General features: G+C 52.3%; 1 protein-coding gene across 3 annotated transcripts in view; it reads left to right on the plus strand.

Moving 5' to 3' along the window:
• Window positions 1–19,320, plus strand: part of Ano1 (anoctamin 1) — a 98,242-nt gene that overhangs the window by 67,117 nt on the left and 11,805 nt on the right. For all 3 annotated transcript variants that reach the window (XM_059263947.1, XM_059263955.1, XM_059263964.1), the window contains 7 exons: window positions 312–386; window positions 3,517–3,718; window positions 3,865–3,976; window positions 4,435–4,492; window positions 8,674–8,774; window positions 9,554–9,699; window positions 14,035–14,187. In XM_059263947.1, the coding sequence (XP_059119930.1) occupies window positions 312–386; window positions 3,517–3,718; window positions 3,865–3,976; window positions 4,435–4,492; window positions 8,674–8,774; window positions 9,554–9,699; window positions 14,035–14,187 (847 nt within the window). The remainder of the gene's footprint in view (window positions 1–311; window positions 387–3,516; window positions 3,719–3,864; window positions 3,977–4,434; window positions 4,493–8,673; window positions 8,775–9,553; window positions 9,700–14,034; window positions 14,188–19,320) is intronic.

The following is a 19,320-nucleotide window of genomic DNA, read 5'->3' on the forward strand; positions in this document are numbered from 1 at the left end:
GGGCCTATAGCCCTGGACAGGAGAAGGAATAGAGGCTCAGATGTGGGCAGCTCCCTCTCAGGCCACGCAGTTCTTAGGGAGCAGTGAGCAACGCCACGCCCATGCACGGAGGAGGCCAGCCCCCAAAGGCCATTCCCGTCTCTGTAACTTCGTGACCCTGTCAAGGGGGACTAGGCCCTGTGTGCTTCCCCTTTCACTGGACTGTCATGTTTGCGCAGCACCTTCTAGAGGTTTCTCTGAGTTTTTGAGCATGCTCCTGTCCACCCAGTGGGGTAGTTCCCAGGAAATGACCAGATGGTTTCTTGTTGCAGACAGACAAGGTGAAGCTGACCTGGAGGGACCGCTTCCCAGCCTATTTCACCAACCTTGTCTCCATCATCTTCATGGTAAGTTCTAGAAGGCTGGAGGGGCTGGGAATCAGAGGTGCCCTGCACTCATCTTGGGACAAAGTGGCCCTGACTCCTGGGATAGAGAGGGAGTGGGGGGGACCCCTTCTTTCATCCCTAAGAGGGGACGGGCTGGATTTATGGTGGTCCTGGGGTATGTGATCTGACTCTGATGACATACAGCTTTCACTAAGTGTGGGGAAGTGTGGGGTGGCTCACACTAGGATCTCCTCTGTACCCCTAAAACCAAACTGACAAATCTTAGAGAAGCCAGGAAAGGAAGTTCACCAGATGCTCGGGCACTCTTGTAATCCCAGCACTCAAGAGGCTGAAACAGGAGGATTGCTACAAGTTCAAGGCCAGCCTGGGCTACATAGTGAGGCTGTGTCTCAAAACAAAAATCTAAGAAAAACAATTAAAGAGGAAGAACAGGACAAGTGGCTCTGAGCAGACTCAAATGACCCAGTAAATATCCTATGGCTCTCAGGGAATTCCCATGCCCATTGATGTCACCAGGCCTCTGCCTCAAAGCACCTGTACCTTTCTCAATCTTCATGTGGCCGGGGCCACTTGTAGTCACCTTTTCTAGCCTGGGAGATTTTGACGGGATCCTGGCAGAGCCATTTAGCCTTTCAGCCCCCAAATCCCATCAACCACCTGGGATTTTGGGGAAGCCCCGGGTCATTCACTGAATGACCCATTCCGTCTTCACAGCTAGCGAGGCCCGACCCCACTCAGCTGCTGGTGAGGAAACAGGCCCAAAGGTTGTTCTTTGGAATGCCAGCCAGGAGGGGCAAAACCAGGGGCCTGTTTCTTCATCTGCCCCACAAGCCCCTAGTTCCGTATGAGATGGATAGACAGCCTTGAGCCAAGATGGGTTTCCTGGGCAGGGTGCCCCCCTCTGCTTTACCCACCCCGACCCTATGTACTGTTGCACACCGCTGGGGAACCCCAGCTGTCTTAGAGGATCCAGAAAGAGGCAGCCTCCACAGTGGGGGTCCCTAGTCTGCTTTCCTCTCCCTGGAGAAGCTGGGGTCCTTTGCTTGGGTTCAGTGTGATCAGGTCTTGCTACCCAGGCTGTCCCTGAGCTTCTGAACCTTGGCCTGTCAAGTACTCCAGACACACTCTCAACCTCATTTTGAGGGTGACATGTTCTCTCAGGTGGTGACATACACCCAGAGAATGACACCCCAGCCCTCAGTCAGTGAAGGGCAACACTCAGGAACCACAGCAGCCCCACACAGGCCAGCTGCTCCTAGCAAAAGGACCAGGGAAAGTTAGGAAGAGGGTGGGCGGCCTAGGGCCGAGTGTGCCCAGAGGCACTGGCTTCCCTGGACTTCTTTCTGCTCACTCGTCCTGGTTACAGCATAGCTTCTCTACCTCCAACGTCACTTCTACAGTAAGAAAAAGGGAAGGCTGCGAGCAGGGCACAAGATGGACAGCAGAGGCTGCTTGTCTGTGAAGGGGGCTTCCTCGGAAGACCCTCCCACAATGTATCTGATTGGTCAGGACCCTTTCTTCTGCAGAAAGGCTCAATAAGGAATACATGGTAATCTAGCAGAGGTAGGTGAGTGGAGCCAGGGTAGACAGGCATGGATAAGAAACCAGCTGGCTGTCCTTTGCCAGAGGAGAATCCTGTCACAAGTCCGGCTCACGGGCTAATGGAGATACAGCTTTGTCCCTGACCCCAGAGTTCCATTCAGGCCACAGATGTTGATGTCCCACGTGTGCTGGTCCTGAAGACATTAGTGTGCATGGCTAGCCAGAGGTGCAGGGCACGTGGCTTGTGGCTCCCTTGGAGGAGGGTGGAGGGTTGCCTCTGCTGAGTCACCACAGACCCAGAGCCGTCCCAACCCCTGCATGCTGGCACAAGAGACGTCCTTATGGCTGGGAGGGGCCTCTTGGCAGGCCTGCGGGGTGTTCCGAGGAAAGCCCTCACTCCCTGGCACAGCTCAGGGAGTGGTATCCATGCCTTGTGCTTACGGGGCATAGTTGGGGCTGCAGATGGTTTCCCGGGCAGGGTGTTTCTCTGTTTAGTCAGTAACAGATGTCTGAAAAGGCCTGATTGTGACCCATAGTGTGCAGGGCAAGTCTTCTGAGGAGACCCCAAAGGCCGTGTTCCCTGAGTGGGCAACATAGGGCAGCAGGGGCTGTGCCAGGAACCATGAGGAACCATGCCAGCAAGGACAAGACCTGCCCTACATCCAGGACACAGGGACATAAGGTCCAGAGCCTGTCTGGAGTAGCCAGAACCCACACATAAGTGGCTGAAGCCCAGCTAGGCTCTGCTTTGTGAGCCTCAGACATGCCCACCCTCGCCCAGAGAGCTCTAGGGTGGGGTGTCCACACCCTTGGGCTGGGCAGAGACTGGGTCTTACCCACGGACCTGTGCCAAAAGGAAAAGGAACCCAGACAGACAGACTTGCAGGCGGAACAAACCTGTCACTAGCTTCCCACCCATCTCTCAGGCACCGCCAGTCTGAGTTCCATGGAATTTATTGTAGCCTGAGCTGGCTTTGGCTAGCCTTGGAGTCTGCTGTCATGGAAGAGCTAGAAGGTAGCTCCAAGAAAGCTGTGGGGAGGAGACCCTGGGCATGCCCCAGCAGACCTGCAGCATGCCACCATCTGCCTGACCACAGTGGCTATGTGGGCTCCTGGCTTAGCCTTGCACACCATCCAGAAATCTGCCCTCTCAGTCACCCTAGGCTGGGAAAGAAGCACCCCCAGTAGTCAGTCTGCTCTAATGCCCACCAGTACAACCACTGGGGTGTGGCTACAGAGTCCTGGGCTCTCTACTTGGGGGACAAAATGTGGGGGACGGGCTAGTACATAGATCTGGTAAAGTTCAGGCTTGGATAGACCCACTGGTGAAGCCCAGTCCCAGAGCTGAGTCCCCTGACCCAGTCACACAACCTCTCTGATACTTGGAGAACTCACACTTGTGTCCTTATTGTGTGGGTTGACTCCTGCAGAGCACCTGGCATCTGGTGGGTACTCCAGTAATTTCACCTTTAGCTCTGACGCAGAAAATTTGGGGGTTAGGAGTAGATGGGCAGGTTCAAGGGAGCTCTTCACCCTCCCAAAACCACCCCTGCCGTTACCACTGAGCTTGTCCACTCCTGCCCTGCAGATTGCAGTGACATTTGCCATCGTGCTGGGAGTTATCATCTACAGAATCTCCACGGCTGCAGCCTTGGCCATGAACTCCTCTCCCTCAGTGCGGTCCAACATCCGGGTTACGGTCACGGCCACCGCTGTCATCATCAACCTCGTCGTCATCATTCTGCTGGATGAGGTTTATGGCTGCATCGCCAGGTGGCTCACCAAGATCGGTGAGTCCCGAGTGCAGGATGGTGTGGGCAGCATGGCCCTGACGCAGGGCCAGCCTTGGAGCAAGCGGCTGGGCCACCAGGCTCTGGCTGGTCCTGACTGCCCCTGGCCTGGCCTGCCTGTGAGTGGTTACTGTGTCTTTCCTCAGAGGTCCCGAAGACAGAGAAGAGCTTCGAGGAGAGGCTAACCTTTAAAGCCTTCCTGCTCAAGTTCGTGAACTCCTACACTCCCATCTTCTACGTCGCCTTCTTCAAAGGCCGGTAGGAACCCCTCAACCCTGGTTCTGATGCCTCCTCCACTCTGGTAAAAGGCTCTGTCCTACCTTGTCCTTCCTGATGGTGGGAGGACCCCACAGCCCAGGGAAAACAGGAAGGACAGCTTCCACAGCCATGATGTTCTCGGGAGGGCTGGCCTCAGCTGGGGTGGTAGAGCAGAGGGGGGACCCTAGCAGACCCCCAGTCAGTGTGGACCCCTGCAATAGACCCCAGACAACAGCCGAGACAGCAACCTCTGATAGTGCCCTCAGCAGGCCAGGTGGCACCAAGTGAGGGAAGGTGGCAGATAGGTGTGCACACTGAGAACCAGCCAGGGAAGGGAGGAGCCTGTGCTAAACCCCTGGTACCTCTGACTGGGAATCTGCAGAAGCACAGGCCCTTTGGGTGGCATCTCCTGGGGGCTGAGTCCAGCTCCTCCCTAACCACTACCCCAACCATCCCAGGTTTGTTGGACGGCCGGGCGACTACGTGTACATCTTCCGCTCTTTCCGGATGGAGGAGGTAACGTGTCACCTCCCCTTCCCAGCAGCCTTCTGCTTAGCTTCCTGTCCTCTGGGCTTCTGCACTCCAGCCGGAATCCTTTCTTGCATCTGCACGTGTCCACATAGATGGATGATGTCTTAGTTTCTTTCCCGGTTGCTGTGGTTAAAACCCCCTGACAGGAGCAACTGAAGAGAGAAAGAGGGTTTCCTTGGGCCCACGCTGCAAGGGCACAGCTCATCGCAACAGGGAAGTCCTAACAGCAAGGGCTTGAAGCGGCTGCTTACATCACATACACAGTCAGGAAGCAGAGAGCAAGGATGCTTGGGTTCGGTCCATGTTCTCCATTTATACAGTCCAGCATCCCAGGGGCACAGAGTTAGTTGGGCATGATGGTCCACACCTACCATCCCAGCTGAGACCAGCCTGAGCCACATGGTGAGACTCTGTCTCAAGGAAGGCGCGAAGGGAGGGGAAAGGCAAAAGGAGTCATGCCTAGCTTTTGTTGGCACTTCTTTTGGTTCAGAATTCTGCTTTTTTAATTTTATAAAGATGTATTAATTATTTATGCGTATGTATGTGTGCCTTCTTGAATCTATATACATCACCTATGTGCAGGTGCCTGTAGAGGCCGGAAGCCGTCAGATGCCCTGGAATTGGAATTAGAGCTGGTTGTGAGCCAGCTGAGACGGGTACTGGGAACCCAGTTCCTTTGTAAGAGCAGTTAAGCACTCTTAATAGCTGAGTCATCTCTCCAGCCTTCTTTTTAAATCTTATTCTTACTACATCTACTTATTGGTTGTGTGTGTGCGCATGTGCGTGCCGCAGCACATGCCTAGAAGCTGGAGGACAACATGCATGAGCCAGTTCTCTCCCTCTACCTCACACTCTCTGGGGTTGAACTCAGGTCTTCAGGTTCAGAGACAAGCAAGCGCCTTTACTCAGGGAGCCGTTGCACCTACCCTGTTTTTAATCAGTGCATATTAATTACACATAATGGTTCTCATCACATGTATATACATCATATATGTAACATACTTTGTTCATATTTACCCCTTGCTCCCTCTTTTGCCCCCTCACTTAGCCCTCCTTCCACTTTCTCCTCTCTCTCTCTCTCTCTCTCTCTCTCTCTCTCTCTCTCTCTCTCTCTCTCTCATTTCTTGTTTGTTTCTTGGCCTTGAACTCACAGAGATCCGCCTGCCTCTGCCTCCCGAGTGCTGGGACTAAAGGCGAGCGCCCCCGCACCAGGCTTCTCTCTCTTTTTTTTTTTTTTTTTTAATTTTTATTTTGCAATACAATTCAGTTCTACATATCAGCCACAGATTCCCTTGTTGCTTCCTTGGGGCTGCTCTCCATTTTGTTTTGTTAGCCTTTGGCTGTTTCCCTCTCTGGTTAAAGTAAATTAAGAAGGAAAAACAGACGTTGGCTGCACTTCTCTTGAACACCAGCATGGCAGGACCCGCCTCTCTATCCTTAGACACAGTGCTGGGAACAGTTGGCTTCTGCCCCACAGTTCTGGCCCTGGAAGGTGTCTTCTGACACTGAGTCCTGACCTGCAGCCTTGCTCCTTTGCATCTGGGGCTGTCAGTGGTTCAGGTCTCCAGGTAACCAGTCGACATTTCCAGCCTACAAAAAAAAAAAGCTCAGGTTATCAGAAACTAAGGGTGTGAGGGCTGGAGAGACAGTTCAGTCAATCAAGTGTTTGCTATACAGGCTTAGGGACCTGAGTCTGATCCACACCTCCTGGGTGGAAGGCCAGGTGTGGGGCTGGAGGGATGGCTCAGCAGTTGAGGGTACTTGCTGCTCTTGCAGAGGACCCAGGTTGGATTCCTAGTTCCCACATTGTGCCTCATACCATCTGCTCCAGTCCTGGGGCATCTAATGCCCTCTTCTGACTTCCAGGGGCACTAGGCATACATGGTACACAGACATACATGTAAGCAAAACATTCATACACATAAAATAAAATAAATAATAAAAATAAAAAAAGAAACTGTATGGCTCCTGATGAATAAGTGACTCCTAAGACTGACCTTTGCTGTCCACATGCACAAGAGAAGGAAATAGGCTTTCCTGATAAGGAAACAGTGGAATGAGGTACAAAGGGATGGGCATCAGGCATGGCATGATCTAGTAGTCAAGGGCAGCCTAGTTCAGTCATCTGACCACAGGCCCAGGTACCCTAGGCCCTCCTCTGTAGGTGTGGGGGCTTCAGAAAGTTTGTGAAGTATTCTTAGCTTTTTGCACGGCATCCTCTCTGCATACTCGGTGGGGGTTAGAGAGTGTCTTCAGGACATACAAAGATTAAGTGTTTTCAATGGAATGATAGCCCTCCAGGACAAGGATTTTGGTGACTATATAAAAAGTTTTGCTCAGAACTCAGGCAATCACTGTGCCCAGGGCTCACTTTTTTGCTTGGGCAAGTTTGGTTTCACACACCTAACCAGCCCCTGCCTGCAAGCCCCAAGCCAATGGAGGCACGGTGGGGTGTTGGACCTCAGCCAGGTGGCCACCACCATACCATGAGGCTTCCCAACCTCACCATCCCACCTGCTGCACCTGTGCCAGCTTATGCAGGGGTAGCCAGGGCATAAGTACAGCCCGGGGAGGGGTGGAGAGGGAACCTGAGGGCCAGCCTACCACCATGACCACTTGTTGGCTCCCGCCCCCCCCCCCCCCCCCCCCGGCTCTGAGCCCTGGTTCCAGCACAGCAGCTCACAGGCAGAGGGGCTCCAACACAGGGTGGTTTGAAAGGACAAAGCATACAAAGGTGTTATGGGGATCTTCCCTCTGAAGTGTCCTGGGGAGGGTCCCCACTTCTCCCAACATCTGGGACTGTAGAATCATTGATAACTCATTCTCTCCCTCCCTCCCTTCCTCTCTTCTTTAGTGTGTGTGTGTGCGTGTGTGTGTGTGTGTGTGTGTGTGTGTGCATGCGTGTGTGTGTGTGTGTGTGCATGCGTGTGTGTGTGTGTGTGTGTGTGTGTGTGTGTGTGTGTGTGTGTTTGTATGTATATGGTGTGTTCATGTGGAGGGCAGAGGTCAACCTCATGTATCATCCCTTCATCACTCTCCACCTTTCATTTTGAGACAGGGTCTCTCACTGGAACCTGGAGCTCATCAAGTAGGCTAAGCTGGTTGGCCAGCCAGTGATCCCCAGCAATTCACCTGCCTCTGCCTCCCCAGCACTGAGATTGCAAGCACATGCCACCCCAAGCTGGGGAGAGAATTCAGGTCCCCACGCTTGTGAGGCAAGCACTTCACTGACTGAGCCCCTCCCTGCTCTTTTTTTGAGACAAGGTCTAATATAGCCCAGGCGGGCCTTGAACTCACGTAGTTGAGTTTGACTTTAAACTCCTGATCTTCCTCCCTCCACTTCCACAGCGCTGAGATTGTATGTGTGTACCACCACGCTTGGCTTCTTGGTGGCCCTCTCTGCATCACCCCAGATGCTGTCTCCCTCTGGGTCTTTGTGTTCTCTAGAGGATGCTGGTCACTGAAGCAGAGCATGGTCCCACCTCCCTTGACTAATCACACCAGCCATGTCACAAATAAGGTCCTATTCTCAGGGTTTCAGAAGGTGGGGATGTAAACCTCGACCGTGTGTGTGTGTGTGTGTGTGTGTGTGTGTGTGTGTGTGTGTCTGTGTGTGTGTGTCTGTGTGTGTGTGTGTGTCTGTGTGTGTGTATATGTGTCTGTGTGTGTGTGTGTGTGTCTGTGTGTGTGTCTGTGTGTGTGTATGTGTGTGTGTGTCTGTGTGTGTGTCTGTGTGTGTGTGTGTGTGTGTGTGTGTGTGTGTTTTCATGGGCACACAAGTACACGTGCAGGTATGTGCATGTGGGTGGCTAGAGGAGTAGAGGAGAATGGTTGACGTCTTCCTCTGTCACTTTCCCCTATGCCTTGAGACAGGGTCTCTCCTGAATTGGAAGCTCACCATTACAAATGGGATGACTGGCCAGCGTGATCTTGGTGTCCGCCTACCTCTGCCCCCACCCCACAGTGCTGAAATAACAGACACACGCAACCATGCTTGGGTTCAGACTCAGAGATCCATGTTTACACAGCAAGCGCTCTTACCCACCCAGCATCTCCCTCGCCCTGAACCTAACTTTTAAGAGGCCATGAGTTGCCCCACAAGTCGAGGGCTAGCCTCACCCCCTACCCAGAGCCAGACTAGACCTGACTTGCCCTCTGTCCCACAGTGTGCTCCAGGCGGCTGCCTCATGGAGCTCTGCATCCAGCTGAGCATCATCATGCTGGGCAAGCAGCTGATCCAGAACAATCTCTTCGAGATCGGCATCCCGTGAGTGGTACCTGCTATGGGTGGGACAGGGTAGAGGGGATGGGTGACTCTGGTGGACTCTCCAAGTAGCTTCTGTGACAGGTGAGGCATCAGCCTCTTTTGGGATAAGAGACATCAGAAGCTAGGAGGTGAGGAGGATGGGGAGGGAACATGGAGCAAAAGTTGCCCCACTGGAGACAATATGGACTCCCACCTTCAGGGTGCTACACAGCCCTTGGCTTGCACGGGCCCCTGAGTGGCAGAGCAGACGGCCAGGGGTCAACCCCCTTCATCTTGTTCCTCAGAGGTACAAGTTCCCTGGAGCCAGGACCTTAGTGAACCAAGGAGAGGCCACAGGAGCATGGGACAGCCCACACTTCCTGGGTCCCTCAAGTGGCCTCTCGTGGCCGTAAGTGGGTGGCCTCTCACTCTCCCTGCCTCTCAGTGTCTTAGGAAACCAGCAGATTTTTGCTGCCTTGGGGAGAAGGGCAGAGCTATATGTCTGCTTCCAACAAGCATATAGCCAAGCATGGTGGCACATGCCTTTGATCCCAGCACCAGGAAAGAAGAAGAAGGTAGATTTGTGTGAGTTTGAAGCTAGCCTGGTCTACACAGTACATTCAAGGCCAGCCAGGGCTAATAGTGAGACCCTGGCTCAAAACAAAACAAAAAAAAAAGATGCCTGCTTCACTACGCTAATGGGTGGCTCAGGCTCGGAGCAGACACGATAGTGTGACTCAGAGGTCCCGATAGGTGCAGCCCCTACCGCTGGCTGCCCTCTGACACAGCGCCCCCTGCAGGAAGATGAAAAAGTTCATCCGCTACCTGAAGCTGCGCAGGCAGAGCCCTTCCGACCGGGAGGAATACGTGAAGCGGAAGCAGCGCTATGAGGTGGACTTTAACCTCGAACCCTTCGCTGGTCTCACGCCCGAGTACATGGAAATGAGTGAGTGGCGTCCTGGGACAGGGCGGTGGGCACAGGCTGTGGGAGATGAAAAGTTGGCAAAGATGATGGATCTGGGCATGGTGATTGACGCCTGCCTGCCTGCCTGCCTGCGAGCCCAGCAGTTAGAGGCTGAGGCAGGAGGATCTTGAGTTTGAAGCCAGCCTTGGCTACAATAGTGAGACCCAGTCTCAAAAACGAAACAAGGCCAGGCGGCAGAGCCCCACCCCGTCCCACCCCACCCCCACCCCCGCTCATGCTCGGGAAGCAGAGCCAGGCGGATCTCTTTGAGTTTGAGGCCAGCCTGGTCTACAGAGCGAGTTCTAGGACAGGCACCAAAGCTACACAGAGAAACCCTGTCTCGAAAAAAAAAAAAAAAAAAACGCAAAAACAAAACAAACAAAAAGGAAACTGGGGCTAGGGAGATGACTTAGTTGGTAAGTACCTTATAAGCACTAAAATTAAAGTTCGATCCCTAGAACTCACATTTAAAAAAAAAAAAAAACTGGGTGTGGTGATGTGTGCTTGTGATCGGGGGGGGGGGGGGGGGGGGGGGGGGGGGGCCGCGGCGACGACACAACACACAGACAAGAGCATCCTTGAGGCTCACCAGCCAGCCAGCCTAGCCTACTTGGTGAGTGCCGAGCAGTGAGAGGTCCTGGGCAAAAAAATAAAATGGACCACACCTGAGAAATGACACAGGAGGTTGACCTCTGACCTTTATGTGTACTTGCGCGCACGTGCAAGCACACACACACACACACATGGGGGGTGGGGGAGACAGGCCACCAAGACAGAAACAGGGAAAGAGCTGTGGGGCTGGGATGCCCATGACCTCAGTGCCCTTCACCCACACAGCAGGGTCAGGCAGAGGCAGGAACAGGAGATGCCTAGCCTAGACTCCTGGCTCTAGGCTCTGCTCCCTCCTCGGGTCTATAAACACCATCCCTTTTCTTCAGCCTTGTCTTCCAAAGGCCCAGGACAGGCAACACATGGTCACCTGTCACACCGTGTGACATGTACAGCCAAGTAACAATCCCTTCTCTCTCCACCTCCCTCACCAGCAAGACCAGCTCCATTGGAGGGCCCCAGCATTTGGACTACCTAACTACACCCCTTTAGAGTCCTCCTTTGGGTCTATGACTCCTCTCTTCTTCTTGAGCATCAAGGTACCCAACTCTCCCTGGGCTTGTCATGACCCTAGCATGAAGTCAGTACTCATAGCAAGGCCTGGGTAAGCCTTGTCAACAGAGAGTGTCCGTGCATGGAAGTGTGCTGAGAGGTAGTCAGGGAGAGATGGGAAAGTCCAGGTGTGGCCTATGTGGCCCTGGGGCCTTCCAGGATCCCTCCTGTCCATCCTGCCCCTCTGCTCTGCTCACACTGGATTCCACGTTGTTCTGCAAACATGTAACTCAGGCCTGCCATGGGGCCTTTGCATTTACTGTACCTCTGCTGAAATGCTCTCCCTCAAATACATGCATAGATCCTTTCTTCCTTCCTCCAAGACTCTGCTCAGAGTGTCCCCCAATAAAGGTTTTCTCTGACCACAGTGGCTAAATAGTTGGTCCTCCCCTACGCCTAAGACCCAACTCCTCCTCTGACCCCATTTAAATCCACTGACACCGTCAGTTGCTCCTCCTTCCTTTTCCGTCTGTCTCAGTTGCTCCTCCCTCCGTCTGTCTCACGGAAGGATAGGGAAGACCTTTGCTTCCCACTCTTTTTGTTTTTAAGATTTACTTATTTTATTTTATGTGTATGAGTGCTCTATCTGCATGTACATCTTTATCCCATAAGAGGGCATCAGATCCCACTATAGATGGTTGAGAGCCACCATGTGGTAGCTGGGAATTGAACTCAGGACCTCTGGAAGAACAGCCAGTGCTCTTAACCACTGAGCCATCTCTCCACCCTTTCTTCCCACTCTTGACTGCCATCCGCCGCCCCTAAAATGGACCCAACTGTCCTGGCAGGGGAGGGACTGCTCTGGACTCTGCATTTACCATGGTGCGGAGAGGCAAGGCAGGCCTGGTGTGTGGCCCCAGCGCTCCACAGCCTTGGCTTAGAGGGCAGTGATGAGCAGGTGACCTTCATACTGCAGAGCCTTGGCCAGAGCATTCTGCCCCCACAAACACCTCCCTGCCACTCCCTGTGTTTGTCCATGTGGTTCTAAGCAGGTAGCTCCCAACTACCCTCATGACCGGCAGGAATCATCTCACCTCAAGACTCAGAAGAGCATGCTGTAGGGGCAAATGGGACTCCAGGCTCCTCTCTTTCCCTCGTTCAGCCCCAGGGCCCTGGCCAGTAGAGTCTAGGCACTGGTCCTTGTATCCCTAATGTCAGCCTCTGCCCTGTGAGGAGGCTCTGCAAGAGCAGATACCATAGAGAAGTGCCCTGTGGTTGACTGAGATGTGGTCATTTCTCTCAGCTACTGAATGCTCACCTCAGACTCCCATGATCCTCCAGGGCTTAGAGATAAGAGACCTCAGGGACAGAGGCCTTATGTGCCTAGAAGCCCACCCCAGCCCAGCACTAGGGCACACCCCCCACCTGGCTTTCTCTCTGTCACATCAGCTGTCATCTTCTCCTCCAGGGAAATCTAAGGCTGAGCACAGGTGTGGATGGGAGGGTGCCCCACACTAGCTTGAGCCCCAGTCTCTCCCACTTCCCCTCTATTGTCTCTTTCTCATTCCCCTCAGGCTGGATGAGGGAGTACCATCACTCAGAAGTGGAAAAACCAAGGGTGGGACTATAGCTCCAGTGGTAGGGTGCTTGCTTAGCATGCACGAGGCCCTGGGCTCAATCCCCAGCATAAACCAGACATGGTAGTACAGGCCTGTACTGTAATCCCAGCACTTGGGAAGTAGAGGCAGAAGAGTCAGAAGTTCAAGGTCATCTTTGGCTACATGGTAAATTGGAGGCCAACCTGGGCTACATAAGACCCTGTGCCAAGTTATTTTTAAGTGGGAAAGCCTACCTACAGCAACCCTGAGCCTGAGCCTTGGCAGCCATGGCCCATGCACATAATCATGGCACATGGCTGGTCCTGTTCTACCATAACCTCCCAGCACCTCCCGACCTCAGCAGAGGCATCCCACCCTACTGCCCCATACTCCAGGGCCAATGATAGGTCACCAAGACATCTGGGAAACAGTTCCCACAGTCTCCTGCCTGGCTCACCCACGTAACAATAGCCATACTCAGTCGGCTGAGCACAGGGTGACATTCTGCAGCTTCCTTGTTTACCCCCTGGCATGGAGCACCCTTGGATCAGGTCCTGCCATACAGCTTCTGGACCAGCTTTCCGACTCTCATCTCTCCGGTGACCTTTTCCTGACCTGTTTTAACTCAGATTGACTACAGCTTCCCCAGGGCTGAAGAAGCCCAGAATGAACGGTACCATGAGGCCTGGAAACAGAAGGCTAGGATAACCTTGGAGAACAGATGTCCTCCTACTGTCCTAGGCCTGGTGGGAGAGGACAGGAGGGACTCTTGAGACACAGTAACAGAAGCAGGCCTTTCTGACTTTAGGGAAACTCTGACGATGGGAGATTTGGCCTCAGGGAGGGGCCAGGCCAGGCCTTGAGCTCACTGTGATCCGCCTATGAGCAGAGATTTCATAAGGTCAGACCAGTGACCCTCGAGCACGCCTGTGACTCAAGAGTCACACCAGGGTGAACATGACCAGAGCACGTTTACAGAAAGGTATAAAAATTACACATGTAGAGTTAGAAGATGAAGATGGCTCGGTATGTGCTTTCTGCACAGATATGAAGACATGAGTTCAATCCCCAGAACCCTTGTGAAAAGCTGAGGGTAGTGGCAGAAACAGGGGTCTCCCTGGGCAGTCAGTCTAGCCTAATCTGTGAGCCCCAAGTCCCAGTGAGAGATCCTACTAACAAAAAAAAAAACAAAAAACAAAAAACAAAAACAAGGTGGGTGGTACCTGAGAACAAAAATTCACAGCATTTTCTGGTCTCCATGCACACTCATGCACATGTGTCCATACGTGCACAGACACACATACAAAAATAACTAAATAATCCAGACATGATGGCACGCTGCCATAATCCCAGCACTTGGGAGGCTGGGTCAGGAAGATTGTCATAAAGTCAGCCATGCTGATCTCCTGATACTGTGACTTCTGTCTTCAGTCAGTCCCCTGGACATTGCCCAAGGTGGTAGTGGCTCTCTCCAGAGAGCTCCTCATGTACCTGCTGGCAGATCCGCACAGGTGGGCTCCTGTGAGGCAGGGTGCCAGGCAGCCATGGTCTGAGTCATGCTGGGTGCGGGGGTCACGTGACTGCGTTGCTGACTGTCGGGTGCTTGCTCTCCCTACAGTCATCCAGTTCGGCTTTGTCACCCTTTTTGTTGCCTCCTTCCCTCTGGCTCCGCTGTTTGCCTTGCTAAACAACATCATCGAAATCCGCCTGGATGCCAAAAAGTTTGTCACCGAGCTACGGAGGCCCGTGGCCATCAGAGCCAAAGACATTGGTAAGTGAGCTGCGAGACGGGTTCAGTGCACAGGGGCAGGAAACTGCTGCTCTCAAGAAGCCAGTGGGGTCCAGACCCCTGTTCCCTACAAGGGCTCCCCACTGCCTTCCCAAGTCATGAAAAATCTTGAGTCTGGCCAACTGGTCCTCAAATCTCCAAGATGTGTCAGCTACCAGTGACGTGTGGGACTCATTTGTCAGCTGTCTGTCTGTCTACCACTAGAGGTCTCCTGTCAGTGTTATGATATGACATTGTCATCCACAAAGTTCATGCCCCAGAACAGCACAACTGAGCAACAAAAAGAAAAATCACAAAAAAAACCCGAAAGTCATGTTTAAGTAAGTTTGTAATGGCTCTTCCAGAGTGTGTCAGACACGTTTGAGGTGATGTTTTTCCTCCGTGCATATTCTCCACACCCTGTCCCCCAGCACTGGGGCTGCTCCAGAGCTAAGAGATAGACCAGTGGGGCCAGAACATTAGCTTCTCATCAAGTGCCTCCTGCCTCCTGTAGGAGCACTACAGCACTCAGTGCTCGTGGAAAGAGGGTAGTTGGGGTTGGAGAGAGCAGGCAGCAGCTCTGGCTCCTCTTGCCGAGGACCTAAGTTCAGTTCCTAACCCTCATGTTGTCGTGTTGGGCAGCTCACAACCGCCTGTAGCTTAAACTCCAGAGGATCCAATGCCTACTTCTGGCTTGCAAGGGCACATACATATACACACATACACACACACATACACACACACACACAAACACAGGGCACATACATACATACACACATACACACACATACACACAAACACAAGGGCACATACATACATACATACATACACACACACACACAAACACAAGGGCACATACATACATACATACATACACACATACACACACATACACACAAACACAAGGGCACATACATACATACACACACACAAACACAAGGGCACATACATACATACATACATACACACATACACACACATACACACAAACACAAGGGCACATACATACATACACACATACACACACATACACACAAACACAAGGGCACATACATACACACACACACACAAACACAAGGGCACATACATACATATATACATACACACACACAAATAAATAAATGAAAAATAAAACCTTGAATGAAATGCTTTTGAAAAGAGAGGGCGCCAAGGAAGTGCAGTCGTGTTATTGGATGACTTGTCCATGAAGTTCAAGGCCAGGATGGAACTCAGCACGGGGCTGTGAACCCGGAGTCTCTTGGCTATGTGTCGCACATGGAGGACAGGGGGATGAGGAGTGGTATGCACAGCGCTATAATAGTCCATGGCCTCAGTGGCGTTAAGGAGAGACACTGAGTGTAGCAGGAAGAGTAGAGGACATGGAAAATGGAGTTTGACAGAGCTCCAGGTCCAGGCGAACCTCGACCAGAGCCAGCAAGGACAGTGTCCCTCTTATCCTAAAGTGGGACCCACTGTCCTCTAGTCCATCCCCTCTTGAACACAGTCTTAGTGAGAAGGACATCTCTGTGCTGATGCTTGGAATAAGCAAATATTGAATCACATGAAGGAAGCTATTGGTCACCTACCCATATAGATTATATTCCCCTGTGGTAGAGGATGTTTGGGTTGGGTTCTGTGGCCCAGACAGGAGTTAGTAAGACTGTAAGGGGTGACATTGGGTTGTTTGTTTTTGTTTGATTTGGTTTGGGTTTTTGTTTGTTTGTTTGTTTTTTTGTTTTGTTTTGTTCTTGATACGGGGTTTCTCTGTATAGCCCTGGCTTTCCTGGAACTCACCTTGTAGACCAGATTGGCCTCAAACTCAGAGATCCACTTGCTTTAGCCTCCCAAGTGCTGGAATTAAAGGTGTGTGCCACCATGCCCGGTGGCATTGGCTTTTCTAAGACCTTCCCCAGCCCTCTAGATACCCAGGTCATTCCATGGGGAATTTTTGGGTAGTACCATCCACCCCTACGGCAACCCTCAGATTGCACCATCTGCTCCATATTCTCTCCTGCTTTTGTTAGTGTCTCTGCCCGGCTGGTGCTCTTTGGGCCATCTCTTGGCTTCTGGTAGCCTGGCCAGCTCCTGCCACGGATGACCACATCCTCCAGCCTTCCAGCTGCCTCTGAGAAGGTGGCTCAGGCTTTTCTATCACCTCGTGGTCTTTTACAGTAAGCTAGATGAAGTTGCCATGGTAACAGCTAAGCACATCAACTATGGTGACTTCATCTGTGTGGTTCTATAGCCTAACTCACATCTATGCTACAATGCCTGTATACACACACACACACACACACACACACACACACACACACACACACAGAGCCTGAGAGTGGCCTGGAAACATGGGTGCTGGGTGAGGAAGAGGTCAGAGCCAGGACTAATGTGTGAGGTCCTTGTGCTGTGCTTGGACACTGTGGCTTCCTGATGCCACCTCCTACTCAGGCAACTAAGACAATGGAAACAGACACCCAAGTAGGCCTCCCCAGGTTCTGCCCACAGATTTAAAAGCATTGAAAGTCCCTGGACAAACTGACCCTTCCAGCCCCCCAGTGTCCCCTATTCTGCCCCATTGTGATATGGGGTAAGCCACACCCAGGTTTGGCCAGGCTGGTGATCCCAGGGGTACAAGAGACCTTCAGGAGCTCTTGGCTTGCCACAGCTTTGGGACACAAGGATCCTCAGTGGAAGGCCAAATCCAGGCATGTTTCCCTTTTGCTTTTACAAATGTAAAAGCTGTTTCCCAGAGGGCTGATGGAGAATGGCCCCTGGACCGTGTCTGGGCTGTGTCTGGGCCATAGGATGGACACCCCACATCCTGCTCTAAGACAGCCCAGAAATGTGTCCAGTGCAAACTTCTGGAACTTTCCACCTGTTGGGCCCTTGGAGGAACCTCAGAGGAAGCCAGGCAAGTCTAGGTCCCATTGCCCAGAAAACCAGAGTCCTCCATCTCCTAAATGAGCAGAGGGTCAACTTTGAAAACCCTGTACTGAATGCTGGAGGCCCAAAGGGAACTTGGGTAATTTTTTAGAAACCCTAAAGCTCACTGTCCCGTTGCTGGAAAAGAAGAAAAGCGTATGGCCATACTGTCCCCCTTTGGGTTCTCACAAATGCCCCAGGGGAATCTCAGTGGGTATGTCACTAGTGAATTTTGCTTATGGACCGAGGCTGGCTAGCCCTAGAGGGTGTCCTCTAAAACTTGCAAACCCACCAGGGTGAACAGGGTACTGTGGGTGGCCTCCCAGCTCCTGCTGTCATCCCTGCCCCCATGGATCTCCCGGTGTGTCCTCTGAAGCCTCGCTTGCTCTGGGCTCCTTGCTTTTTCCCAGGCCTCACGGATCAGTGGCTGCTTCCTGGTTCCTGCCCATTTGGTTGGAGGCGTGATCCGCCTTTCACATGCTTGTTTGTGGCCTCCTGGGCTGTAACCTTTTGCTCAAAGGGGCTTTTGTCTTCCTCTTCTGATCCGTGCAGGGCCTCTGGGCCAGCGTTCCCAGGGGACAGGAGACCCGGTGGCGCCAGTGGCCTGCACCCCCACAGACCCCTGCCAGTGGCAGCTGTGCTCCTGACGGCAGGAGCCTTTATCATATAGCCTCTGAGGTGGAAGTCTCCCTCGGGGGCCTACAATGTGTATAGAGGACCCCAGAATCCAGGTCTTCGGGTGGTAAGGGCCCCCTGCTCTGTACTGCATGCAGTGAGAAGCCCTAGCCACTGGCCTCAGCCCTGAGTGAGTGGGTGCCATGTCTTCACGGAGCACCTGGCTGGCCCAGCGTGCTTCTTTGTCAAGCTATTGGAAATGGGGTTTAGAGTTCTCTGGAGTGATGGAGGAAGAGGAAGAGGAAGAAGGAGAAAAAGAAGGACCACACGAGATGGTGCACACCTGTAATCCCAGCACTCAGGAGGGGGAAGCAAGAGGATGGGAAGTTCAAGGTCACTCTGGGTCCCTCATCTCAAGTTCAAGGTAGCCTGGGCTACTGGAAATCCTATCTCCAAAAATAATAAATAAAGTAAAAATAGGCTTTAGCCAGTTGTTCTGGCACATGTTTTTGAACCCAACAGGAAACAGAGGCAAGTGGACCTGTGTGAGTCCCAGGCCAGCTTAAGCTACACAGTGACGCCCTGTCTAAGAAAATCTAATAAAGAGAAGGGAGGGGAAAGTTCTCCCCCTCCCGTTATGACTGGAGTTCTGAGATCGAAGTACACTGCAAAATTATCAGTCACCCAGCAATCCTTTTCCTGGTTTATGCCCTGGGAAACTGAAAACACATGTTCAAATAAAAACATGTCTGTAGATGGGGCATAGTCATGCTTGTAAATCCAAGCACTGAGGAGGGTGAGGCAGGAGGATTGCTGTATGTTTGAGGTCAGCCTAGGCTACATAAAGAGTTCCAGGCCAGAACTTGGGCTATAAAATAAGACCTTGTCTCAAAAATAAATCTATTTATTAAATTAATAAGTAAAATAAGCTTCGAAGTGAGCTTTGCCAGTTGTGGTGAAACGGCAGTGGTGAACGTTGACTGAGATGAGGTAAGTCAGAGGCCACCCTGAGCTCCACCTGTGTTTGACTGGGGTCTGGCCCAGGTCGAGTGCTTGCCTGCCATGCACAAAGCCCTGGGTTTGGTCTCTAGCACCACATAACTCAGACACAGTGGCACCCACCTGTAATCCTAGCACCTGGAAGGCAGAAGAAGGAAGGTCAGGAGTTCAAAACCATCCTTGGCTCATAGTGAATTTGAAGCTAGCTTGGGCCACATAAGACCCTGTCTCAAAAAAAAAAGAAAAAGAAAAAAGAAAGAAAGAAAAGAAGAGAGGAGAGAGAGAAAGAAAGCAAAGAGCTAAAGCTTCAAGAAGTGTCTGGTGGTTCCAAGAGGTGGCATGGCGGACTCCTCTGTATGTAGGGAACAGGTGTGGTCAGATGATCTGCAGAGGACGCCACCATCAGCCACAGGATCTCTATAGGAAGCCTGTCTTACACAGTGGGTTCAGGAGATGGAACTCTGCTCATCAAGCTTGGACAAAGGAGCTTTTAACTGCTGGACCCTCTCACCGGTCTCAACAGTTCCCAGGAGTCTGCAGCCGGCAGGGCCTGCCCTTTGTATCCTCTGCTCTGGTTTTATCTGAAAAGACTTTATGCATTTG

This window comes from Peromyscus eremicus, chromosome 1 (genome assembly GCF_949786415.1).
Source record: "Peromyscus eremicus chromosome 1, PerEre_H2_v1, whole genome shotgun sequence".
Lineage (NCBI taxonomy): Eukaryota > Metazoa > Chordata > Mammalia > Rodentia > Cricetidae > Peromyscus > Peromyscus eremicus.